Genomic DNA, 27257 nt, shown 5'->3' on the forward strand with positions numbered 1-27257 from the left:
TCTCAAAGAGAAGTATGGGATTTGGCTTTTTTCCCCATTTATACTTACCTAGGTGGATGCAGCATCTGTCCCTCAGCGCCTCTGCACTGATAACCGAGTGATGCAACACTGCCAATCACTCGGTTCTGACAGCTCCCCGAGCAGAGAGCTACTGACTGTCTGTCTGTCCTCACTCATTGGAGGGCTGGGCTGTGGAGGAGGTGGGGTGGCTGGCTCAGTCTCTCAGCGGCACGCTGAGAAGCTGAGCCGGGTGTCGGTCCAGGCACCTGGCGGATCCCGACTCTGTGGTCATGATGATGCGGTGCCTGGACTGACTTCTGTGGCGTTCAGCAGAGAGCGGACTTCAGCCTGCTCTCTGCTGAAAACGGGTCACAGGACTGCAGAACGAACTGCACTCCTGTAATCCATAGAAGATGTACAGCCAAACAAGCTTTCCCGCACTTCTCCTTTAATGAAGGTACAACATTTAAAAAGTAAAAAAAAAAATTACAAAAAGAACAATAAAGTTTAAAAAAACGCCGGCCTATGTGGTGGCTATGGGGGGGGGGGGGTGTGGGGTTTACGACCCAGAAGAGGCGCCGATTGGCTGCCTTCTGGGTGCGTAACCTGGGCGCAGGTCATAGCGCTAGGACACCCCCACTTTCGTGATATCCTGGCTGTGATTGGTCCAGTCTCCAGCCTGGACCAATCATCATCCAGGACATCCGATTGCTGACGTCGCAATGGGGGCAGTGCCGGTGCGTGCGTCAGTCACGCACCGTCACCGCCCGATCTCCTTCCCGCCGCCTAGACCCATCAGAAGACCAGAAGACTGAAGAGGACGAGACGAGCAGCGCCGTGGACGGTTCCCGGAATCCCGCCGCCGTCAGAAGAAGAGGACTCGAGGAGAGGAGCAGCGCCGTGGACGTCTCGCAGGCAGCCCAGGAGGAGAGCAGGTAAGTGATTGAAGCCTGTGCCATCACCTGTACCATGCCGCCTATGCCATCACCTGTACCATGCCGCCTATGCCATCACCTGTACCATGCCGCCTATACCATCACCTGTGCCATGCCGCCTATACAATCACCTGTGCCATGCCGCCTATACCATCACCTGTGCCATGCCTATACCATCACCTGTGCCATGCCTTTACCATGCCTATACCATCACCTGTGCCGTGCCTGTACCATCACCTGCGCCATGCCTATACCATCACCTGTGCCATGCCTATACCATCACCTGTGCCATGTCTGTGCCATGCCTATACCATCACCTGTGCCACGCCTGTACCATCATCTGTGCCATGCCTATACCATCACCTGTGCCATGCCTATACCATCACCTGTGCCATGCCTGTACCATCACCTGTGCCATGCCTATACCATCACCTGTGCCATGCCTGTACCATCACCTGTGCCATGCCTATACCATCACCTGTGCCATGCCTGTGCCATGCCTATATCATCACCTGTGCCATGCCTATATCATCACCTGTGCCATGCCTATACCATCACCTGTGCCATGCCTATACCATCACCTGTGCCATGCCTGTACCATCACCTGTGCCATGCCTATACCATCACCTGTGCCATGCCTGTACCATGACCTCAAAGTCACGCAATTTTTTTACCGCGTTTTTCGCCGCGAAGCAATACCTATTACATTTTTCTTTTTGCGCCCCCCCCCCCCCCCGAAAATTTTGAGCACCAGCTGCCACTGTTTGTACACCTCACCTGGTTGCCGCCAGACACGCTTGGCACCATCTGAACCAAATAAGTTTACCTTGGTCTCATCAAACCACAGGACATGGTTCCAGTAATCCATGTCCTTAGTCTGCTTGTCTTCAACAAACTGTTTGCGGGCTTTCTCGTGCATCATCTTTAGAAGAGGCTTCCTTCTGGGACGACAGCCATGCACATTTGATGCAGTGTGCTGCGTATGGTCTGAGCACTGACAGGCTGACCCCCCACCCCTTCAACCTCTGCAGCAATGCAGGCAGCACTCTTACGTCTATTTCCCAAAGACAACATCTGGATATGATGCTGAGCACGTGCACTCAACTTCTTTGGTCGACCATGGCAAGACCTGTTCTGAGTGGAACCTGTCCAGTTAAACCACTGTATGGTCTTGGCCATCATGCTGTAGCTCAGTTTCAGGGTCTCGGCAATCTTCTTATAGCCTAGGCCATCTTTATGTAGAGCAACAATTCTTTTTTTAGATCCTCAGAGAGTTCTTTGCCATGAGGTGCCATGTTGAACTTCCAGTGACCAGTATGAGAGAGTGAGAGCGATAACACCAAATTTAACACACCTGCTCCCCATTCACACCTGAGACCTTGTAACACTAACGAGTCACATGATAACGGGGAGGGAAAATGGCTAATTTGGCCCAATTTGGACATTTCCACTTAGGGGTGCCTAAGCGGTTTAGACATTAATGGCTGTGTGTTGAGTTATTTTGAGGGGACAGCAAATTTACACTGTTATACAAGCTGTACACTCACTACTTTACATTGTAGCAAAGTGTCATTTCTTCAGACCCCGTTCACACTGGGGCGACCTGTCAGGCGACCTGGTCGCCTGACAGGTCGCCGTAGGTCGCCTGGCATAGAGAAGCTGTGGACCCGTTCTAATAGGAGCGACACAAGTCGCTCCGACTTAGAAAAAGGGTCCGGAGCTTCTTTGGAGCGACCTGCATTGACTTCAATGTTATGCAGTCCGTGCCGCCCGCTCCGAGGTGAGGTCGCCCCGGCAAGTCGGATCGCCCCAGTGTGAACGGGGTCTTAGTGTTGTCACATGAAAAGATATAATAAAATATTTACAAAAATGTGAGGGGTGTACTGACTTTTGTGAGATACTGTATACTGGGCTTAGTGCTCTGGGCTTGGTACTCTGGTATCCTACAGGCACTAAGGAGGAGAAATCTGTTGTCACCACAACGCTCTTAACAGCTGGGAAATCGGATAGAGGTAAATTGTTCAAGTTAAAGGCAAGGGTGAATCTTAGATAAATTCCTAAAACCTTTAATCTGTGTTACAAATCCTACTGAATGCTTTATACTGCAACTTAGTTGGCAGGAACCAAAGCGGGATTACCATCTATTATCTGACTAGGAAGATGAGTATGTAGGTCAGCTTCTTCCTCCACACAGCAGAAAACACGGGATTCATGATTTCTTCTACCGCCACACCTGCACCTTCCAGTCCACACCTGGACATTATTCCCTCCTACTCCTCACCTGAACATCTGCCCCCCTACTCCTCACCTGAACATCTGCCCCCCTACTCCTCACCTGAACATCTGCCCCCCTATTCCTCACCTGAACATCTGCCCCCCTACTCCTCACCTGAACATCTGCCCCCCTACTCCTCACCTGAACATCTGCCCCCCTACTACTCACCTGAACATCTGCCCCCCTACTCCTCACCTGAACATCTGCCCCCCTACTACTCACCTGAACATCTGCCCCCCTACTCCTCACCTGAACATCTGCCCCCCTACTCCTCACCTGAACATCTGCCCCCCTATTCCTCACCTGAACATCTGCCCCCCTACTCCTCACCTGAACATCTGCCCCCCTACTCCTCACCTGAACATCTGCCCCCTTACTCCTCACTTGAACATCTGCCCCCCTACTCCTCACCTGAACATCTGCCCCCCTACTACTCACCTGAACATCTGCCCCCCTACTCCTCACCTGAACATCTGCCCCCCTACTCCTCACCTGAACATCTGCCCCCCTACTACTCACCTGAACATCTGCCCCCCTACTCCTCACCTGAACATCTGCCCCCCTACGCCTCACCTGAACATCTGCCCCCCTACGCCTCACCTGAACATCTGCCCCCCTACTACTCACCTGAACATCTGCCCCCCTACGCCTCACCTGAACATCTGCCCCCCTACTCCTCACCTGAACATCTGCCCCCCTACTACTCACCTGAACATCTGCCCCCCTACTCCTCACCTGAACATCTGCCCCCCTACGCCTCACCTGAACATCTGCCCCCCTACTACTCACCTGAACATCTGCCCCCCTACGCCTCACCTGAACATCTGCCCCCCTACGCCTCACCTGAACATCTGCCCCCCTACTACTCACCTGAACATCTGCCCCCCTACTACTCACCTGAACATCTGCCCCCCTACTCCTCACCTGAACATCTGCCCCCCTACTCCTCACCTGAACATCTGCCCCCCTACTACTCACCTGAACATCTGCCCCCTACGCCTCACCTGAACATCTGCCCCCCTACTACTCACCTGAACATCTGCCCCCTACTCCTCACCTGAACATCTTCCCCCCTACTACTCACCTGAACATCTGCCCCCCTACTACTCACCTGAACATCTGCCCCCCACGCCTCACCTGAACATCTGCCCCCCTACTACTCACCTGAACATCTGCCCCTCTACTACTCACCTGAACATCTGCCCCCTACTCCTCACCTGAACATCTGCCCTCCTACTCCTCACCTGAACATCTGCCCCCCTACTCCTCACCTGAACATCTGCCCCCCTACTCCTCACCTGAACATCTGCCCTCCTACTCCTCACCTGAACATCTGCCCCCCTACGCCTCACCTGAACATCTGCCCCCCTACGCCTCACCTGAACATCTGCCCCCCTACGCCTCACCTGAACATCTGCCCCCCTACTCCTTACCTGAACATCTGCCCCCCTACTCCTCACCTGAACATCTGCCCCCCTACTCCTCACCTGAACATCTGCCCCCCTACGCCTCACCTGAACATCTGCCCCCCTACGCCTCACCTGAACATCTGCCCCCCTACTCCTCACCTGAACATCTGCCCCCCTACTCCTCACCTGAACATCTGCCCCCCTACGCCTCACCTGAACATCTGCCCCCCTACGCCTCACCTGAACATCTGCCCCCCTACTCCTCACCTGAACATTTGCCCCCCCTACTCCTCACCTGAACATCTGCCCCCCTACTACTCACCTGAACATCTGCCCCCCTACTCCTCACCTTAACATCTGCCCCCTACTCCTCACCTGAACATCTGCCCCCTACTCCTCACCTGAACATCTGCCCCCCTACGCCTCACCTGAACATCTGCCCCCCTACTACTCACCTGAACATCTGCCCCCCTACTCCTCACCTGAACATCTGCCCCCCTACGCCTCACCTGTACATCTGCCCCCCCTACTCCTCACCTGAACATTTGCCCCCCCTACTCCTCACCTGAACATTTGCCTCCCTACTTCTCACCTGAACATCTGCCCCTTCTACTCCTCTCCAGGTGTGAAGATGAGGGACATGGAGCTTGAAGTTCAGTTTACAGAATCGGTTTACACAGGGCTTTTTTTCTCCGAGAATAGGTGCAGGCACATCCCACTGTCTCCACTCAGTGGTGTATTTTGGTTTTGTGCTGCCCTGGGCAAAACTAAAATTGGGCGCCCTGCGCCCCCACTCCCCATGTAAATTTGCCCCACTCCTTTTTTAACAGATGTGACTCCCTCCAAAATTGAAGGACTACAAGTCCCATGAACCCCTGAGATCTCACGAGAGGGGGTGGGAGAGAGAGAAGGGTGAGGGAGAGAAAGAGGGGGCTGGGTAAGGGAGGGAGAGAGAGAGGGAGGAATCAAAGAGTGTGAGAGAGAGAGGGGATGAGAGAGGGGGGGGGTGATAGAGAGAGGGTGGATGAGAGAGAGAGGGGTGATGAGAGAGAGAGGGGTGAGAGAGAGTTGGTTGAGAGAGGGGGATGAGAGAGAGAGGGGGATGAGAGAGAGAGGGGGGGTGAGAGAGAGAGGGGGATGAGAGAGAGGAAGGAGTGATAGAGAGGGGGTAAATGAGAGAGGGGGGGGGGTGAGAGAGGCAGCTCTAGCAACCAGTGGCCAATAGAGTCCAAGGTAGAGGGGGCGACTTTTTTGCTGCCCCCCTGCAAAGTGCTGCCCTAGCTTGTTGGCCTACGCCAAAATACAGCACTCCCTACCCACCTCTGAGCGCTGTCCTTTGGTTCTACCCACTACCCACCTCCCAGTACCCCCCCCCCCTTTTTAGAGAATACAGAACCAATTATCATGTTGTGGTTCTAGGTAATTTGTATGGAATTTGTTAATTACTAGAAAAGCAATAACATAGATCCCCTGGAATCTGCAACAATAGATCCTGCCCCCCCCCAACAATAGTTCCCCCCAGCAACAATAAATCTTCCCCTGTAACAATAGAAAAAAACAGTAAAATAGATCCTCTGCAATCAGCAACAATAGACCCCCAACAACAATAGCCCCCCCAGCAACAATAAATCTTCCCCTGCAACAATAGAAAAAACAGTAAAATGGATCCTCTGCAATCAGCAACAATAGACCCCCAACAACAACGCCCCCCCCCCCCCCCCCAGCAACAATAAATCTTCCCCTGCAACAACAGAAAAAACAGTAAAATAGATCCTCTGCAGTCAGCAACAATAGACCCCCAACAACAATAGCCCCCCCCCCCCAGCAACAATAAATCTTCCCCTGCAACAATAGAAAAAACAGTAAAATAGATCCTCTGCAATCAGCAACAATAGACCCCCAACAACAATAGCCCCCCCAGCAACAATAAATCTTCCCCTGCAACAATCACCCCCCCCCAATTAATCCTCCCCTGCAACAATCACCCCCCCCCCAATAAATCCTCCCCGGCAACATTAGACCCCCCAACTACAATAGCCCCCCAGAAAAAATAGTTCCCCCCAAGCAACAATAAATCCTCCACTGCAACAATAGCCCCACCCACAACAAAATGCCCTCCAGCAACAATAGATTCATCCCAGCAACAATAGATCCCCCATCAGCCAGCATCAATAGGGCCTTCAGCTCACCCCACTGACCCCAGCTCCCCTTTGCCATTGCATACATTCAGACTGGAGGTTCCGGAACTGCGTTCCCCCGCGTTCCCACTGAAAAAAAAGCCCTGGGTTTACAGAATCCAGGTATTGGATAGAGCAGCGCACAGAACAACCATCACTTCTGCAGCTGCTGCTTGGTGTCGTTCTTCACTGTAGTGCTCTTGTCGGAATGTCTTTTCAGGAGATTTTATTGTATGTCTCTCGTATGTCTAGACAGTGCTACAAGATGAATTTTGTGCCACACCGCGATCTAGTGAATACTTTACTTGGCTCAGCAATCAGGGCTAAGAGCTTTTTTCAAGGACACAGCAAGGGCGCTGCAATAAGCTGGACGATAAATGAACAGTTGATATAGGAAGCCATTGAGATGAGCTCACAATAGACCTTCCTGCATTGTAACCACTAGAATTATGGTTCTCTACAAGGCAAGAAATGTCTGGAGATTTTCCCTTTAATACACACACTTCAATCTGCAATTGATATGTGTTATAAATGTGTTATAAGGATGCTTCACACAGATTTTGAAGGAACAGCTGAAGATGTGAGGCTTCCAGCTGCAAAGTATTTTATTCTCTCGGTTTATATAACTGCAAATTTCTGGCATATCGGCTCCAAGTGATTGTTGGGTTTCCTTTACCCTAGAAAAGTCAGTCTGTTGCAGGCTTTGGGAAGATAATTCCAGTATCCAGGGCTTTTCTTCTCAGAGAATAGGTGCAGGAACTCCCTTTTTCGGACTTTCCCCTTGTCTCCACCCCTACCTACCTCCGTGAACCGTTCCTTGGTTCCACCCACTACCCACCTCCCAGGATCATCCTTTTTAGAAAATACAGAACCAAGTAACATTTGTGGTACTAAGCAATTTGTATGGATTTTTTTATTGATAACAAAAAAGCAGTAAAATAGATCCCCTGCAGCCAACAATAACAGACCCCCCCCCAGCAGCAATAGATCCAGCCAGCGACAATAGGTCCCCAGCAGCAACAACAGATCTCCCAGCAGACAGCATCAATAGACCCTCCAGCAGCCAGCTACAATAGACTGCTCCATAAAGAGTAGATCCCTCCCATCAACAACTGACCCCTCTGCAACATAAGAACCACCCCATTAACAATAGACCCCCCTGCAAAATGAGATCTCTTCCAGAGACGATATATCCCCCAGCAGCCACACTAGACCTCTCCAGCAGCAATAAACCCTCCTGCAGAAATAGATCATCACCAGCAACAATAGATCCCTCAGCAGCCAGCATCAATAGACAATGTTGCATTCCTTACATACTTTCGGTGCTGGAGGTGCCGGAACTGCGTTCCCCCGCGTTCCCGCTGAAAAAAAGCCCTGCCGGTATTGTGTATTCTTTAGGGGCCCTTTCACACTTGTGCGACTTGTCCTGCGACTCAGGACTGCAAAGATCTCCACCCTCCCTCATTTTTTTTTTTTTCAAACCCCTGCCTACTTTGTGGCGGGTTCTGAACATTGCAGATACTCACCCCCCCCCCCCCCCCCCAGCAGATCTAGGCGTGTCCTGGAAAATCCTCTAAGTCATGAGTGTCCAACCTTTTGGCTTCTCTGGGCCACATTGAGTGTAGAGAAATTTTCTCGGGCCGCATATAACATATATATACTATAGTTAAGGTATATAAGTAATAAAAAACGCCGCTGTGCCCTTCCCGTGCTGCCCCCCCAGCACTAATTTAACACAACTAGTGGATGATCCCCTCTGTGGCCGCTCCCTTGACTCGACTTCCTTCCTCCACAGCAAAAAAAATAAATTGTCAGGGGGCAGTGGGCCGCATTGCCTGCGGTTTCGGGCCGCATGTTGGACATGCCTGCTCTAAGTATTCTGCTCTGCTCGGTCCTGTGCCGCCATCTTCTTATGTGACTTCATCGGGAAGCTCGCCAGCTCCTCCGGGTTCAGCCGCTGGGCCTCATGATGATGCGCCGCTAGGCGCCGCTATGCCTGTTTCCCTCCTCCTTTATCAATTAAGCAGTATGCCTCCTGGGAAATGTGATGTGCATATCCCAGGAGGCACATCTAGGCAAGTGACGTGCAAGTGACAGAAATTTTTTCAACAAAAGCGGTAAATTAAAAAAAAAGTATGCTCTATGTAGGGAGGAGGGATGAAGAGGAGGGAACTTAACTATGTGGGTTCTGAAGATCCACTTTAACTTTAAGCTGTATATTAAAATATTCACTACTTCCTATAGGCAGATGCCTACAAGTAGGGTCATTGCTAGATAGAGATTGTGGGCTGCCCAGGCGGGGAAGGGTTAACACTGGGTCTGTTGGCTTCCCGGGCATTTTGGGTCATGCCCTCCTCCCTGTTCCGCCAGGGAAGGCTGGGCTCGGGGGCGAGCAGGATTGCATGGGAAAAGGGAAGAAGGTCCATCGAGAACAATGTTACATAGTTACATAGTTAGTGAGGTTGAAAAAAGACATCAGTCCATCCAGTTCAACCTATGATGTGTGTGTGTGTTTGCTTTTAACCGTACATTGTATACCCCTGTATGTTGTACATTGTATACCCCTGTATGTTGTACATTGTATACCCCTGTATGTTGTGGTCTTTAACCACTTAAGCCCCGGAAGATTTTACCCCCATTCCGACCAGGGGGTATTTTGCGATTCGGCACTGCGTGACTTTAACGGACAATTGCGCGGTCGTGCGACGCTGTACCTAAACGAATTTGGCGTCCTTTTTTTCCCACAAACAGAGCTTTCTTTTGGTGGTATTTGATCACCTGTGCGATTTTTTGATCACGCGCTATAAACAAAAAAAGAGCGTCAATTTTGCAAAAATAGCAATATTTTTCACATTTTTTTATATGAAATTCCCCAAAAAAAAATTTAAAAATCAAAATTTTTTTACTTTTTCGGCCAATTTGTTTTATGCTACCTATGTTTGGTAAAAAAAATCGCAAAAAGCGTATTTTGATTGGTTTGCGCAAAAGTTATCGCGTTTACTAACAAAGGGAAAGATTTCTGTCATTTTTGTTGTTTTTTTTTTTAACGTGTAATGGCGGCGATCTGCGATTTTTTTTGCGGTACTGCGACATTGGGGCGGACAGATCGGACCCTTGACTGACATTTTTGACACTTTTGGGGTTACCAGTGACATTTCTACAGTAATCAGTGCTATATATATGCACTGTTACTGTAAAAATACACTGGTAGTGAAGGGGTTAACTTTATTTGGGAGGGAGGGGCTGTGTGTATCCCTAGGGGCGTGCTTTCTACTGTGATTGGCTGGGGCTTGAGCTGTATGGACACTGATCAACGGATCTACATACTAGATCCGAGTGATCAGTATCCTAACAGCAAGGAGAATGACAGGCAGCTTGTTTACACAGGCTGCCTGACATTCTCCCTCTCCCCCGCCGATCGCCGAGTGACCGGCGGACATCGGGTCCGCCGGTCACACGCGCGGGGGGGTCCGTGACCACGCGGGAGCGGGAGCGCGCCTCCGGGGGCGCGCGCTCGCTCCCTAGACCCTCACAAGCTAGTGACGTAGCCCTACGTCACTTTGCCTGTGAGGGGCTGACTGCCGACGTAGATCGGCGTTAGGCAGTCGGCAAGTGGTTAAGGTGCCCATCTAATAGTTTTTTGAAACTATCAATGCACCCTGCTGTGTAAGAAATTTATGATCACCATCACCCTAAGGGAACCTACCTGCTAAGGACTAAACACTAAGGGACTTAGGGCAGTCTAGGACAGCTAGTTAGGGAGGTTTTTTTTTTTTTTTTTTATAAATGTATTTATTGTTTTAAAAAAAAAAAGAGAGTATACAAATACATTTCACACAATAAAAACATCAATTTTCAGTAATGTAACTTCTCCCTTCCCTTATTTTTCCCCTATTGACCCTCCCCGCCCCTCGCCCCCCTTATCTATACTAGTTATCTTTCTCTTTTTCTCCACTCCATTTGGCGTAATCTCTCGTTGTCTTAAACTCCCTCCAGTTTTCCCATATATCACCCCATTCCTCTATATCATCTTCTTCCCAATCACTCAGATATTCCAATGTTCTTATTCTCTCCACTCCTTGTACCCAGTCTCCCATGGTCAGGGCCTCTTCCTTTTGCCAAAATAACGGGATTAATCCTTTTGCTGCATTCATCAAGCTAGTTAGGGACTTAAATGTTCAAGGACTGCACTGCTGGTGCCTTCAAGTAAAGCTTTGTTAACTGTTATGAGGGATATTGGGGTAGAATGCTTTTGGCTACTCAGTGCTGGGTATTACTAATCTGACTTTGCAGTGTGCAACTATAATGCTCTATTGGCACTGTAATTTCTGTTTTAAGCCACTAGGTGGTGCTTTATGTTCTCATTAGTGAGCTCTACGCAGTTGGAAACTGTAATTATGTTTGTTTTTGTGGGTTTTTTTGTACATTATCCATGTGTGAAAATGATGTCTCATGCTCCCTGCACCACTCTTTCACAATTTGAGCCCGATGAATCCTGGTATTGTCATCTTGGATTATGCCCGTGCCATAAGGGAAGAAAAAATCCATTGATGGAATAACCTGGTCATTCAGTATATTCAGGTAGTCAGCTGACCTCATTCTTTGGGCACATCCAGTAACTATCCAATAGAATAGACATGCCCGGAGTTGGAAGGAAATGATAAGCATAGGGCATACATGACAAGGTGGAAGGAAAACCAGGCAGTCAGGGGTCAAATTAGTTGTTGGGATATGAGAGGACAGGACTCTTACCAAATTGGTAGAGCAGGAAAGGTTATGGGGAGCAGTGTTGCCAACCCCCCGGAGGGAAATTTACTGGCAGAACGTCCAAAATTTACGGACGGCACCAATTTTTTACGGACACTGAAAAAAGTACCTAAAATAACAATTTTCAGTGCTAAACCGTGCAAATATCAATATTTTAACTATAAACATATAGCTGGTGCTATTAGCAATGTGTTAAAGTTAAACAAAAGTCAAAAAACATATTTCTCAAATTTACATGAAGGTTGGGTTACCATAACCCAGCCAGCACAGAGTTCCCCCTTACATCAGAGTCTGCAGACTCTGGTCAGACATGGTACAGGAGGTGGTCAGAGACGGTACAGGAGGTGGGCAGACACTGCAGACATGGTACAGGAGGTGGTCAGAGACGGTACAGGAGGTGGGCAGACACTGCAGACATGGTACAGGAGGTGGGCAGACATGGTACAGGAGGTGGGCAGACATGGTACAGGAGGTGGGCAGACACTGCAGACATGGTACAGGAGGTGGGCAGACATGGTACAGGAGGTGGGCAGACATGGTACAGGAGGTGGGCAGACACTGCAGACATGGTACAGGAGGTGGGCAGACATGGTACAGGAGGTGGGCAGACATGGTACAGGAGGTGGGCAGACATGGTACAGGAGGTGGGCAGACATGGTACAGGAGGTGGGCAGACACTGCAGGCATGGTGAAGGGGGTGGGCAGACACTGCGGGCATGGTGAAGGGGGTGGGCAGACACTGCGGACATGGTACAGGGGGTGGGCAGACACTGCGGACATGGTACAGGGGGTGGGCAGACACTGCGGGCATGGTGAAGGGGGTGGGCAGACACTGCGGACATGGTAAAGGGGGTGGGCAGACACTGCGGACATGGTACAGGGGGTGGGCAGACACTGCGGACATGGTACAGGGGGTGGGCAGACACTGCGGACATGGTGAAGGGGGTGGGCAGACACTGCAGACATGGTGAAGGGGGTGGGCAGACACTGCAGGCATGGTGAAGGGGGTGGGCAGACACTGCGGGCATGGTGAAGGGGGTGGGCAGACACTGCGGGCATGGTACAGGGGGTGGGCAGACACTGCGGGCATGGTACAGGGGGTGGGCAGACACTGCAGGCATGGTGAAGGGGGTGGGCAGACACTGCGGGCATGGTACAGGGGGTGGGCAGACACTGCGGACATGGTACAGGGGGTGGGCAGACACTGCAGGCATGGTGAAGGGGGTGGGCAGACACTGCGGACATGGTAAAGGGGGTGGGCAGACACTGCGGACATGGTGAAGGGGGTGGGCAGACACTGCGGGCATGGTACAAGGGGTGGGCAGACACTGCGGACATGGTGAAGGGGGTGGGAAGACACTGCGGGCATGGTACAGGGGGTGGGCAGACACTGCGGACATGGTAAAGGGGGTGGGCAGACACTGCGGACATGGTGAAGGGGGTGGGCAGACACTGCGGGCATGGTACAGGGGGTGGGCAGACACTGCGGACATGGTGAAGGGGGTGGGCAGACACTGCGGACATGGTGAAGGGGGTGGGCAGACACTGCAGAGGACCTACCCATCCATCTATCTACCTACCTGTGTGATATCAGGGGAGCTACTTACCTACCTGGTAGGTAGGTAGCTCCCCTGATATTACACGGGTAGGTAAGTAGCTCCCCTCATATCATTGCAATGCAAGGCAAGGCAGTACAACAAGTTACACTGACTTACATGAAACATTTCCAACTCCTCGTGATGCCAGGAGCCCAGGACCTGTGTGTGCCCGCCCCCCCCCCCTCACCCTTCCATCCAGATGAGAGGAGCTGGCTCTGAGTCTGACTTACCTTACCTGCGGTGGATGGATGGACTGGACGGTCAGTGGTCGGCATAGTGCCCAGCAGCACGGCTCAGCCCGCACGGATAGGTAGGTGACGGTGACCCCCTCCATAGCTCACGCCGATCGCCCTCCTCGGTGTCGGTGAGCGGATGACGATCAGGCGAGGTTCGGTCCAGTTGTACTCCTCCAGTCCCGGACCCGGCTTCATCACACAGGCCCAGGGGAAGGGAACACAGGTGGGAAAACTTAAATGAGGAGGGGCGGGGGCGGAGGCGGAGGCAGAGGCGGGCCGTGGCACACTCCTCCAACGTCTATAACTCGGGGTCAGGTGCGGAGGCGGGGACGGAGGCGGGCCGTGGCACTCGTCCAACGTCGATAACTCGGGGATCTCCGGAACTGCGCGGCGCACATGCGCAGTTCTGACAGTGCCGCCGCCGCCGTAGATTTACGGGCACTTTTCTCCTGCTACGGGCATTTACGGGCAGGAGAAAAGTGCCCTGTTTTAACGGGCTGTCCGTAAATCTACGGGCGGTTGGCAACACTGATGGGGAGGAGCAGGAGAGAGAGTAGTTGGAGGGGAGGAGTGAAGGGGCTTCACTTGCAGACTGGAGATCATAGGAGAAAGGTCCCTCCCTCCCTCCCGCCTGCCCTGGTGATGCCGTAATTCTGTTGGTCTGCTAAGGAGGTTGAACGTTGGCGGTTTGAGTCCTTGACGAGGGTCCAAAACATGGTGTCAAACGATAAAATGGTGGGATCATCTCCGGTATGGAGTCCTATGGTTGGTCTGGTTCAGTCTAGACCGACCAGGTAGTGTAAGGTGGTAGAGGTCTGTGGTCAGTTGGGATAGTCCTTGAGGCGGTGTTTTGGTGGCTGGGGACAGAACCTAAATTATTAGTACCACAGACTCCAAAGTTGTGGAAGATGGTATCGTCAAGGATCTGCAACCATTCTTTGATCTGGATTGGTTTGACTGTTTTATGTTTTTCTGTTATTTATGATTTTGTTTAATAAAAGGCCAAACCGGCCATTTAATCCCAATGCTGAGTTAGTGCTGTCATTTAAAGGTAAAGGGGGGGGGGTGATGTTAGGTACTAATCCAGGTAATATGGTTAAACAGGTGGGATCTGAACTACCTTAGTCAAGTTACTGCATGCTTAGTTTAGTTCGTTGCTTAGTTAATTCCAGGTGGCGACTTTTTCTTTGGTGTGTTATTAACGGCCTCTCATAACTGGCTGAAATAACTGCTGGACATTGAAAGTAGCTCATGTGTTCTCTTTCCACTCAAACAGTTTGGCTTCCATTTGTTTGACCGACATTGGGACGTCTTTTAGTAAATTGGGCCACTGCATATCGGTTCCGTGTATGGTCCTTGGACTGCCGACTACCTGTGTAATTAATTACGTGTGAAAGTTTTCCATAGTTACTTCCTGGCCGGATAGTTTGGATCCTTTTCTGCCACTACATTTATTTTCTCATGGAAATTTATTTAACCAGGATCCAATTCATCATATTGAGCCCCACCTAGGCTCACTCACTTCATCATCCAAGAGGGGTTTTCTTATCGATAATCAAGAGGTCCTCGCACTGTACCTCACAGGTCATACAGCTTACATGGTATGCTGGTGCCTGTCTGGTCCAGTGCACATCAATAGATGGTCGCCATCACTGGTCTATTGTATTGAAATGCGCATGGATGTATCATTTTATTGAATTTTATGTTTATGTTGTCATGTAACCTCATGGTTCACCACCCTGATGTTCTTTGTCCATACCTTCCATTTTCACGGCATACGTGCCTAATAAAGTTTGTACTATTTTTATTAACCTGTCTGGAGTGCCCTTAGTTGGTGTTTTGGGGTAGTGAGTGACAGACCTGGGTCTGTATCCCAATACTCCCCCATTCCCTCTCTCTTTTTGTTTTATATGTCTATATGACCAACGGTCATCATCCAGGACAGATATAGATGGAGGTCTAATGTCCATCATTTACGGGTTTCATATTTAATTTTAGAGTGGACCCCAACCAAGCCCCTTATTGAACACTATTCTCCTCCCTTTTCTTTATATAATCTGGGGATGCAGCAACAGCGTAAAGCTCAACATTCCCTGGCAAACATGCTGCATCCTCAGTTCCATGGATGGCCTCTTGAGAAAAGGGGTAAAGCCCCAAAGCGTGTCACCTAACAACATTTCTGTAAGCACTTCTCTCCCTGAGGCCATCCAGGCAACCTGGATGCTTTTCATCTTTAAGCGGGTCCCAGGCTGTGGATGTTATTGCAAGCTGACACTTCCATCTCCAAGGAACGCCACAGGCTTGGGACTGCTTGGCTTAATGCTGTTGGTGTATCCCTAAATTGTCTATGATGTGCACTTAAAGCGGTTGTATGCTAGGCTCATTATGCTAGTATGCATCGCCCCGACACGGTCACCCGATTACCACTGAGGGGGGCGGTCATGTTCCCTCGGCGTCTCTTTCTGGTTAGGCGGCTCCGGCGCTGTGAGTGACCAGGGCCGCGATGACGTCACTCCCACGCATGCGCGCGGGAGTTACTTTCCGGCAAAGAGCTCTGAAGGTTTCAGCGGCTGCATGCAGGACGAATATCTCCTAAACTGTGCAGGTTTAGGAGATATTAACTATACCTACAGGTAAGCCTTATTATAGGCTTACCTGTAGGTAAAAGGTAAAAAGTGGAGTATACTACCACTTTAAATGATCACTTTGCTGCAAGTGCTTTTTTTTTTTTTTTTACCATTAAAACTTTACTACCCGCGACTGATTACTTTGTTGTGACCACTATACTAATACTATATATTTTGGTCCATAGTGACATGATAGCATCATGCAAATGCTGCAGGTTTGTCGCCTGCACATCCATGATGCCAATCCCCCTTTCCACCAGATTACAAAGGTGCTCTATTGGATGGGATGTGGTGAGTGTGGAGGACATTGGAGTGCAGTGACCTCATTGTCATGGTGAAGAAACCAGTGGTGAGATGATTGGAGCTTTGTGACATGATGCATTATCCTGCTGGAAGGAGCCTTCAGAGGATGAGGATGAGAACGCTGTAGTCAAAAAAGGGATGGACGTAGGTCATGGTGTTTAAACCATGCTCAATTGGTACTAAGAGGCCCAAAGTGTGCCAAGAAAATATCCCCCACACCCAGGGCTGGCCCAAGACATTGTGCTGCCTGGGTCCAAGAATGAAATGCTACCCCCCCCCCCCCCCAAAAAAAAAATATCACCAAAAGGCTTCTCAGTCATTATTTTATATAAATATATAATTTTGAAAATATTATATGCACAGTTATCTTCTTCCATAACTCACCAGCGGACCGGTCCACCAAACACCCACTGTCTGTCCTCAGTCCTCCTGTCACTCCTGTGTCTGCCTTGAGCACCACCCCAGTCTGCCCTGCGTGAAATGGGGTGCGCTGATGTCTGAAGTCATTGCACACACCACGATCACATGAGGGACGTTTCCCAGAGGGGATGCTCCGCCTCCTCATACTCATCAAATTGCACTATGGGCGGCAGTCTGAGATGGGGAAATGCCAGCAGTAACGCGCCACAAACTGATGATACACAAAACTGCTGAAAAAAATCTTGGTAGTCAATTTGCCACCCCTCTCCAAGTGCTTCCTTGGTCCAATGGACCCAGAGGAACCCATGCCAGGGCTGACCCTGCCCACACCATTAAACCACCAGCCTTAACCGTTGATTCAAGGCAGGATGGATCCATGCTTTCATGTTTATGACAAATTCTGACCCAACCATCTGAATGTCACAGCTGAAATCGAAACTCATCAGACCAGGCAACATTTTTCCAATCTTCTATTGTCCAATTTAGGTGAGCCTGTGCGAATTGTAGCCTCAGTTTCCTGTTCTTAGTTGACAGGAGTGGCACCCGGTGTGGTCTTCTGCTACTGTAGCCCATCTGCTTCAAAGTTCTATGGTATTCTGCATACCTTGCTCGTAACGAGTTTTTGAATTAATGTTGCCTTTCTATCATCTGGAACCAGTCTGCCCATTCTCCTCTGACCTCTGAATTCAACAAGACCTTTTCCTCCACACATTTGCCACTCACTGGACATTTTCTCTTTTTCCCTCCATTCTCTATAAACCCAAGAGATGGTTGTGTGTGAAAATCCCAGTAGATCAGCAGTTTTTTAACCACTTTACCACCGGAGGATTTTGCTGTCTTCCGTCCAGGCCACTTTTTGCGATTCGGCGCTGTGCGACTTTAACTGACAATTGCGCGGTCGTGCAACGCCGTACCCAAACGAAATTTACGTCCTTTTTTTCCCACAAACAGAGCTTTCTTTTGGTGGTATTTGATCACCTGTGCGATTTTTCTTTTTGCGCTATAAACAAAAAAATAGCGTTTATTTTGAAAAAATAACAATATTTTTAACATTTTTTTATATGAAATTCCCCCCAAAAAATATGTAAAAATCAATTTTTTTTTAAATTTTTGGCCAATTTGTTTTCTGCTACCTATGTTTGGTAAAAAAAATCGCAATAAGCGTATTTTGATTGGTTTGCGCAAAAGTTATGGCGTTTACAAACTAAGGGAAAGATTTCTGTAATTTTTGGTGTTTTTTTTTTTAACGCGTAATGGCGGTGATCTGCGATTTTTTTTGCGGGACTGCGACATTGCAGCGGACAGATCGGACCCTTGACTGACATTTTTGACACTTTTGGGGGTACCAGTGACATTACTGCAGTAATCAGTGCTATATATATGCACTGTTACTGTAAAAATGACACTGGCAGTGAAGGGATTAATTTTATTGGAGAGGGAGGGGTTAATGTATGCCTAGTGCTTACTGACGTGTTGGGGGGGAGGTGACTGTGTGACAGAAGGACAGATCGGATGTCCAGCTATGCTGAACACTCCGATCTGTCACTCCCTGTCACTATGGAGATCCTCCGTTTACACACAGCGGGCGGATCTCCAGACTCGATCCCAGACGATCGGGTAAGAGCAGCGGCAATCGCCGCTGCTCCTTCCCTGGCCCGACTCCCGCTGTGAATGAAAACAGCGGGAGCGCCGCCTACGGGGGGGGAAACCAGCGACGTAGGTCTACGTCGCTGGACGGGAACGAGCCACTGTGCCGCAGTAGCAGCACAGTGGCCGGTGGTCAAGTGGTTAAATACCCAGCTGGCACCAACAACTATGCCACGTTCAAGGTCACTAAAATCCCCTTTCTTCCCCATTCTGATGCTCGGTTTGAACTGAGCAATTCGTCTTCACCACGTCTAGATGCCTAAATGCATTGAGTTGCTGCCATGTGATTGGCGGTTTAGCTATTTGTTTTACCAAGCAATTGAACAAGTGTACCTAATAAAGTGGCTGGTGAGTGTAAATTGTATTGTACTATCAATTGTTGGGTATCTGTAGGCAAGGTTTGAATTAAAGATTTCCAGATATCGAAGAATTGTTGGACCCGTGATTCCTTATAAAAGAAGGCCTCCACCTATGCCTCCTATGAAGGCCTCCACCTATGCCTCTTATGAAGGCCCCCTATGAAGGCCTCCGCCTATGCCTCCTATGAAGGCCTCCACCTATGCCTCCTATAAAGGCCTCCACCTTTGCCTCCTATGAAGGCCTCCACCTATGCCTCCTATGAAGGCCTCCACCTATGCCTCCTATGAAGGCCTCCACCTATGCCTCTTATGAAGGCCCCCTATGAAGGCCTCCGCCTATGCCTCCTATGAAGGCCTCCACCTATGCCTCCTATAATGGCCTCCACCTATGCCTCCTATGAAGGCCTCCACCTATGCCTCCTATGAAGGCCTTCACCTATGCCTCCTATGAAGGCCTCCACTTATGCCTCCTGTGAAGAACTCCACCTATGCCATGAGGAGTTTGTCTATAAAGAAAGAAATGGTGGGGGTTCTGGGTAGAATCACAAGATTTCCAGATATCGAAGAATTGTTGGACCCGTGATTCCTTATAAAAGAAGGCCTCCACCTATGCCTCCTATGAAGGCCTCCACCTATGCCTCTTATGAAGGCCCCCTATGAAGGCCTCCGCCTATGCCTCCTATGAAGGCCTCCACCTATGCCTCCTAGGAAGGCCTCCATCTATGCCTCCTTTGAAGACCTCCACCTATGCCTCCAATGAAGGCCTCCACCATTGCCTCCTATGAAGGCCTCCACCTATGCCTCCTATGAAGGCCTCCACCTATGCCTCCTATGAAGGCCTCCACCTATGCCTCCTATAAAGGCCTCCACTTATGCCTCCTATGAAGAACTCCACCTATGCCATGCAGAAAACATAGAGGAGTTTGTCTATAAAGAAAGAAATGGTGGGGGTTCTGAGTAGGTCCACTGATGAGAAATGGTTTTTCGTGCTACAAGGTATATGGCAATGAGGAGTTGTTTACATCCTCTTGAGTTTTTAACACCTGGGATGTTGAATAGGCCAAGGAGTGCCCATTTAGGGGTTAGAGGCAGTGGTGTATTTTGGTTTGGTGCTGCCCTAGGCAAGACTAAAATTGGGCGCCCCCTATGTAAATTTTCCCCACTCCTTTTTTAACAGATGTGACTCCCTCCAAAATTGAAGGACTACAAGTCCCAGCATGAACCCCTGAGATCTCATGAGAGGGGAGAGTGAGAGGGGGGGAGTGAGAGGGGGTGGGAGAGGGGGGGGTGGGTGAGGGAGAGAGAGAGGGGGTGAGGGAGGGAGAGAGAGGGGGTGGGTGAGGGAGGGAGGGAGAGAGGGGGGTGGGTTAGGGAGGGGGAGAGAGGGGGTAGGTGAGGGTGAGAGAGAGAGGGGGGATGAGAGAGAGAAAAGGGATGAGAGAGAGAGGGGGGAATCAGAGAGAGAGGGGGGAATCAGAGAGAGAGGGGGGATGAGAGAGAGGTGAGGATAATAGAGGGGGGTGAAAGAGAGAGGGGGGTGAGAGAGTGGGGGATGAGAGAGAGGGGGATGATAGAGAGAGAGGGGGGATGAGAAAGGGTGAATTAGAGAGAGAGCGAGAGAGGGGGGTAAGAGAGGGGGGATGAGAGAGAGAGGGGGGATGATAGAGAAAGAGAGAAGATGGGGGGAGAGAGAGAGGGGGTGAGAGAGGGGGGTGAGTGAGAGAAAAAAAAAAGGGGGAGAGAGAGGTGGGTGAGAGTGGGGTGAGAGCGAGAGAGAGAGAGAGAGGGAATGACAGAGAAAGAGAGAGGGGTGAGAGAGAGGAAGGGAGAGAGAGAGGAGGGGGTGAGTGAGAGAAAGAGAGAGGGGGGTGAGAGAGGCGGTTCTAGCAACCAGTGGGCAATAGAGTCTCAGGTGGAGGGGGGTGGATTTTTTGCTGCCCCCTGCAAAGTGCCGCCCTAGGCCTGGGCCTTGCTGGCCTAGGCCAAAATACAGCACTGGTTAGAGGTAAGTCGTTTTAGTGTGTTGTAGCATAATGCACAACTGAGTTGGAAAATCGTTTAATCTTGGGACACGTCCAGAAGGCGTGGAATAAAAATTACATTGAAACCAAACAATATGAGGCCATGGTATCTTGTGGCAGCCAATATATTTCCATCCATGGTTGACCTCTTATGGCAGCATTAGGAAAATCTTGTGCAGACCATTAATTAACCCGTTCTGGACCGGAAGGTTTTACCCCCTTAATGACCAAGCCATGTTTTGCGATTCGGCACTGCGTTACTTTAACGGACAATTGCGCGGTCGTGGGACACTGTACCCAAATACAATTTATGTCCTTTTTTCCCCCACAAATTGAGCTTTCTTTTGGTGGTATTTGATCACCTGTGCGATTTTTATTTTTGTGCTATAATAAAAAAAAGCGACGATTCTGAAAAAAAATGTATATATATTTTCACATTCTATATAACATTTCCAATAAAAAAAAAAATGTAAAAATCGAATTTTTTCATACTTTTAGGCCAATTTGTTTTCTGCTACATATTTTTGGTAAAAAAAAAATCACAAAAAGTGTATTTTGATTGGTTTGCACAAAAGTTATCACGTCTACAAACTAGGGGAAAGATTTATGTCATTTTTATTAATTTTTTTTTACTAGTAATGGCGGCAATCAGCGATTTTTAGCGGGACTGCGACATTACGGTGGACAGATCGGACCCCTAACTGACATTTATGACACTTTTGGGGGGACCAGTGACATTACTACAGTAATCAGTGCTAAAAAATGTGCACTGTTACTGTAATAATGACACTGGCAGGGAAGGGGTTAACCCAGGCGCGATCAAAGGGTTTCAGGGGTCTTCAAACTATGGCCCTCCAGTTGTTCAGGAACTACAATTCCCATCATGCCAAGTCATGTCTGTGCATGTCAGGGTTTTACAATGCCTCATGGGATGTGTAGTTCTGCAACAGCTGGAGGGCCGTAGTTTGAGGATCCCTGGGTTAGTGTCGGTTCACACTACTGCGGGTGCGCTGATCGCATGTAATTCGGAGCGCACTGCTCCTTCATTACATGCGATCTCCTGTGCGGATGCAAATTCCTCCATACACTTTGTATGGCTGAAATTCGCACTGCACCCGCACAAAAGACGCACAGGACCCTTTTTTTTGCAGCCGCATCAGGATCGGATCGCACAGTGGTTCACACTTGTGCGATCCGATCCTGTGCGTACTGTCACTGCGATATGCGATCAAACTGGGGGTGTCGGTAACATTTAATTGACACCCCCTGCGTATCGCATATGGCAGTGTGAACTTCCTGATGTGCGGATGCGGTGCGGGAACAGGCTGCGAATTCGCAGCCTTCCCGCATAGCACAAGTGTGACCCGGCCCTTAAGTGTATGCCTAGGGGGTGTTTAGAGGAAGAGGAGAAGCCAGCCTTCAGCTGCTGCAGTGAGCCATAAAGGGGATCTGTTCCAGTAATTGCCCCCCTGCCTTACTGATCACCCTCCCTGCCCATATCCGATTCACCCTGCTGCCTGGGTCCCCCTGCTGGCCCAGGTCCCGTACAGGAGGATTGGTGGTGCCCCCCTTATCCATGGTCCCATCGACCAGTAGTGCAGAACTGGCAGCAAGCATTCTAGGGCTTCATTTTGCTTTCAAGCTCGACATGCATGAAAAAGAAGAGAGGTAATTGCGCTTATGTAGTTTTGTTCACAAAAGGGAAAAATTGTGTAAACTTGTTCTGTGAAGAGGCAGAAAATGAACAGCAGAGAGCTTCCACGTATTCCATGCCACTGTTAAATGTCTTTTCTTTCTCTGCAGGATTGCCGGGGACACAAGCAGATCTGGATAAGAGGCGGCAAGTGTATGGACAAAACTTCATACCTCCAAAGAAGCCAAAAACTTTCTTACAGCTAGTATGGGAAGCACTACAAGATGTAACCCTGATCATCCTGGAAATAGCAGCCATTATTTCACTTGGTCTATCCTTCTACCGACCGCCTGGAGGAGAAACCGAAGGTAAGCGCTATGAGTGCTGATGGGTGTAACATGGTTCTTTATGAATGATATGCAAAACACATAGTGACCAACCAAAGATCGTATTTCCCGCTAAGCGTCTGTTGGTGTCTGTACTCTGGCATTCCTAAATTCTAGGGTTTTCCAGAAGGACAGCCTGGTCCTCCATCATTAGCTATATTATTGTCCTATCGCTGTGATGAGTAGAATTACTTTAAAGGTAGGTGCAGGATGTGAGAGGAGGTGAAGACAGTTTGTTCACCAGGAGACCTAGGTGAAATTTGCACACCAGGGCTCTCAAATCTTTCAATAGGAAACCTAAGGTGACTAGGAGTCACAGCTGGTCAAACTTCCAAAAATTCTGAACATTTTGGATCCCTTCGGTTTCAATTGTGAAGTCACCACAGACTCTATCAACCATTTAACCCCTGAGGAACCCTTGAGATAATTTTCTGGTCTGAAGGAACCCCTACTAAAATACATTGGTGGTCAATGTGTAGAATGCCCCTTTATATTGGCGCCCAGTAGGAAGACTGCTGCTTATATCTGTGGTCAATGGAAACAATGCCCCCCTTACAGTGGTAGCCAAAATACTACCCTTGCAGGCTGCTAAAGAGATCATTGGTATCATGCAGCTGGCTCTGCCAAGTTGCATTGGACCTGGAATTTTTCATGCACCATCAAACTAGAGGTTGTGTCAACTATATCTAAAGAAATCCCTAGCAACTTCTGGAGGACCCTTATGGTTCCACAGAACCTTGGTTGAGAATAGCTGCTCTTTTGAGCAGGGGTGGTTAATAAGGTGTTTCATTTGTTTTAAACTGGTGTGTTTGCTCAAGAAAAGCCATATGGACGTGTTCTAGTGAAAGTAATGACACTATTCTTCTTTACATTTTTTGTACCCACCATAGCAGAGGGATATTATAGGGATTTTTTTTACTTTATAGATGTTTGCTGCCATTTTGATTTTTGTTTTTTCTTTAGCTTAAACCAGGGATCTCCAAACTTTATAAACAAAGGGCCAGTTTAATGACCTTCAAACTTTAGGGGACCTGGACTGTGGCCAGTGGGAGAAGAAAATGTCTTGGCATCAGTTGGATAAAACAATGCCCTATCATTGGTATTGGGGGGGGGGGCATAGGTAGCTCATTGTTCATATCGATGGGAGATGTAATGCCCCATCATTGGTGTCAGTGGGAAGAATAGTGACCCATCGTTGGTATAAATCAGAGGAATAGTGCACCATCGTTGGTATAAATCAGAGGAATAGTGCACCATCGTTGATATAACTTGGAGGAATAGTGCAGCATCGTTGGTATAAATCAGAGGAATAGTGCACCATCGTTGATATAAATTGGAGGAATAGTGCAGCATCGTTGGTATAAATCAGAGGAATAGTGCCCCATTGTTGGTATATATCCTGGACTGTGGCCAGTGGGAGAAGAAAATGTATTGGCGTCAGTTGGATAAAACAATGCCCTATCATTGGTATTAGGGGGGGAATAGGAAGCCCGTCATTTATATCAATGGGAGATGTAATGCCCCATAATTGGTGTCAGTGGGAGGAATAGTGCCCCATCGTTGGTATAAATTGGAGGAATAGTGCCCCATCATTGGTATAAATCGGAGGAATAGTGTCCCATCATTGGTATAAATCAGAGGAATAGTGCCCCATCGTTGGTATAAATTGGAGGAATAGTGCCCCATTGTTGGTATAAATTGTAGGAATAGTGCCCCATCGTTGGTATAAATTGGAGGAATAGTGCCCCATCGTTGGTAAAGATCGGAGGAGTAGTGCCCCATCGTTGGTATAAATCAGAGGAATGGTTTTCCATCATTGGTGTCAGTTTGGAAGAATAGTGCGCCATTGTCGGTGCCAGTGACATATTGTAGGGATTTTTTCACTTTATAGATGTTTGCTGCCATTTTGATTTTTGTTTTTTCTTTAGCTTAAACCAGGGATCTCCAAACTTTATAAACAAAGGGCCAGTTTACTGACCTTCAAACTTTAGGGGACCTGGACTGTGGCCAATGGGAGAAGAAAATGTCTTGGCGTCAGTTAGATAAAACAATGCCCTATCATTGGTATTAGGGGGGGAATAGGAAGCCCGTCATTTATATCAATGGGAGATATAATGCCCCATCATTGGTGTCAGTGTGAGGAATAGTGCCCCATCGTTGATATAAATCGGAGGAATAGTGCCCCATCCTTGGTATAAATTGGAGGAATAGTGCCCCATCATTGGTATAAATCGGAGGAATAGTGCCCCATCATTGGTATAAATCAGAGGAATAGTGCCCCATCGTTGGTATAAATCGAAGGAATAGTGCCCCATCGTTGGTATAAATCGGAGGAATAGTGCACCATCGTTGGTATAAATCGGAGGAATAGTGCCCCATCGTTGGTATAAATCGGAGGAATAGTGCACCATCGTTGGTATAAATCGGAGGAAAAGTGCACCATCATTGGTATAAATCGAAGGAATAGTGCACCATTGTTGGTATAAATCAGAGGAATAGTGCCCCATCGTTTGTATAAATTGGAGGAATAGTTTCCCATCATTGGTGTCAGTGGGAAGAATAGTGCCCCATTGTCGGTGCCAGTGACAGGTACTTTGACCCACTTTTGTTGAGAGTGTATGTGTGGGGGGGGGGGTTTAATGGCTCAAGGACTGGATAAAAGCAAGCAAAAGGGTCCCTGGGCCATAGTTTAGGGACCACTGGCCTTAACTGTAGGGCTGAGCATTACCCCACACAGACTACCAATACCTTAATTCTTACTGCTGCTCGAAGTATATATATCCCCCCCCCCCTCAAATCTTGGTAGCTTGCGCAGATGGTATTGAAGAACTTGCTTTCTCACTTGAACTGTTGTTCCCCCTTCTAAGAGATCTTCTGTCTTAAAGTGACAATGCTGACTAAATCTAGGCCTCTATAGGAAAAGTGTTGTCACCCCAGGATGTGTGGACTCTATGTTGGCTGTGCAGCAGTATTTGTGCACGACCAGCCTGTGGCACAGCCCCCAGAAGTAGTGCTACAGTAAGATATTGTTACAGCAGGTCTGTTTGGAAAAGTAACCAATGGAAAAGTCCCTATGCCGGAATGCAGGAGGTCTGGCCGCTGTGCTTATCCTCTGGCTGCAATACTCTCATTAGGAATAAGTAGGTAGATCAGGAGTTATGACACCACTTGGGGCATACTTGTATCAGGTCAAGGTTTCAGAACGTACTGAAGTCAGGACTAACTACCTTCGGGTTAAAGGTGAGCATTAGGTGTTCTGTTGCACTTTAGGGTTAAAGGGGGTTGTTCGCCTTCTCACAAAAAATGAAAATGTTAACTATCTCACTACACCCCCCCCCCACACCCCCAGTCCCCACTGTACTTATCTCCTTGGATGATTATCTTCTGCCACCCATGCCAGCTGGTGTAGTGGTCCAGGCATCTAAAAAATGCAGTACACGGTCTGGATTCTGCGTAGCATCATAATGCTCACGAAGGTGAGTCGACATTGGTCAGCGCTGGCACATGACCACACTGACCAACAAGAATCTCTCTGAGCCATCTTGGTTCCAGGATGGTGTCCACCAACCACGGCTGAAGAGCCCAGCTTTAATATGCCCGGGCCACTACATCAGCTGGCGCGGACAATGAAAGATAATCATTCAAGGAGGGCGAATGCAGGTAGGACCTTTTGTGTGGGGAGGGGGTTTTGAGTTAGTTTACCTTTTTAATGTTTTTTGAAAAAAATATGAACTAACCCTTTAAGGTAAGGGCTTGGTGTTCCATTACACTTTAGGATTAAGGTAAGGGTTAGATGTTCAGTTACATGTTAGGGTTAAGGTAAGCTTTAGGTGTTCACTTACGATAAGGGGTGGATGTTCACTTACACTATAGAGTTAGGGTAAAGGGTTGGTTTTTGGTTACACAAGATTACGGTAAAGGGTTAGGTGTTTGGTTGTATATTGGGGTAATTTAAGGGTTAAGTTTCGGCTATATTTTAGGTTAGGGTAACAAGGTAGGTGTTCACTTACACTTTAGGGTTAAGGTTAGGGGTACACTTAAGGGTTGAGGTAAGGAGTAGGTGTTCAGTTACACTATAGGATTAAGGTAAAGGGCTGGCATTTGGTTACACATTAGGGTTAAGGTAAAGGGTTAGGTGTTTCGTTACATGTTGGGAGATTAGGATGACAGGGTAGGTATCCTGTTACACTTTAGGGTTAAGGTAAGAGTTAGATGTTCTGTTACACTTTATGGTAAAGGTAAGGGTTAAGTGCCTTTTTGCATTTGATGGTTAAAGTGGTTGTAAAGGGCGGAAGGTTTTTTTATCCTAATGCATTTTATGCATTAAGATAAAAAAAGCCTTCGGTATGCAGCAGCCCCCCTCAGGCTCTCTAATACTTACCTGAGCTCCATCTAGATCAAGTGATGTTGCAGGAGTGTCTCGACCCCCCCTCCTCATTGGCTGAGACAGCAGTGCGAAACCAT

The 27257-nt window shown here is 48.7% G+C and overlaps 1 protein-coding gene across 11 annotated transcripts in view; it reads left to right on the forward strand.

Moving 5' to 3' along the window:
- The window catches only part of LOC309561739 (plasma membrane calcium-transporting ATPase 2), a 335901-nt gene that overhangs the window by 188059 nt on the left and 120585 nt on the right, over positions 1-27257 (forward strand). For all 11 annotated transcript variants that reach the window (XM_082265742.1, XM_082265747.1, XM_082265749.1 and 8 more), the window contains one exon: positions 22578-22775. In XM_082265742.1, the coding sequence (XP_082121868.1) occupies positions 22578-22775 (198 nt within the window). The remainder of the gene's footprint in view (positions 1-22577; positions 22776-27257) is intronic.

Source organism: Pelophylax lessonae (assembly GCF_965119305.1).
Source record: "Pelophylax lessonae genome assembly, chromosome: 8".
Classification (NCBI taxonomy): domain Eukaryota; kingdom Metazoa; phylum Chordata; class Amphibia; order Anura; family Ranidae; genus Pelophylax; species Pelophylax lessonae.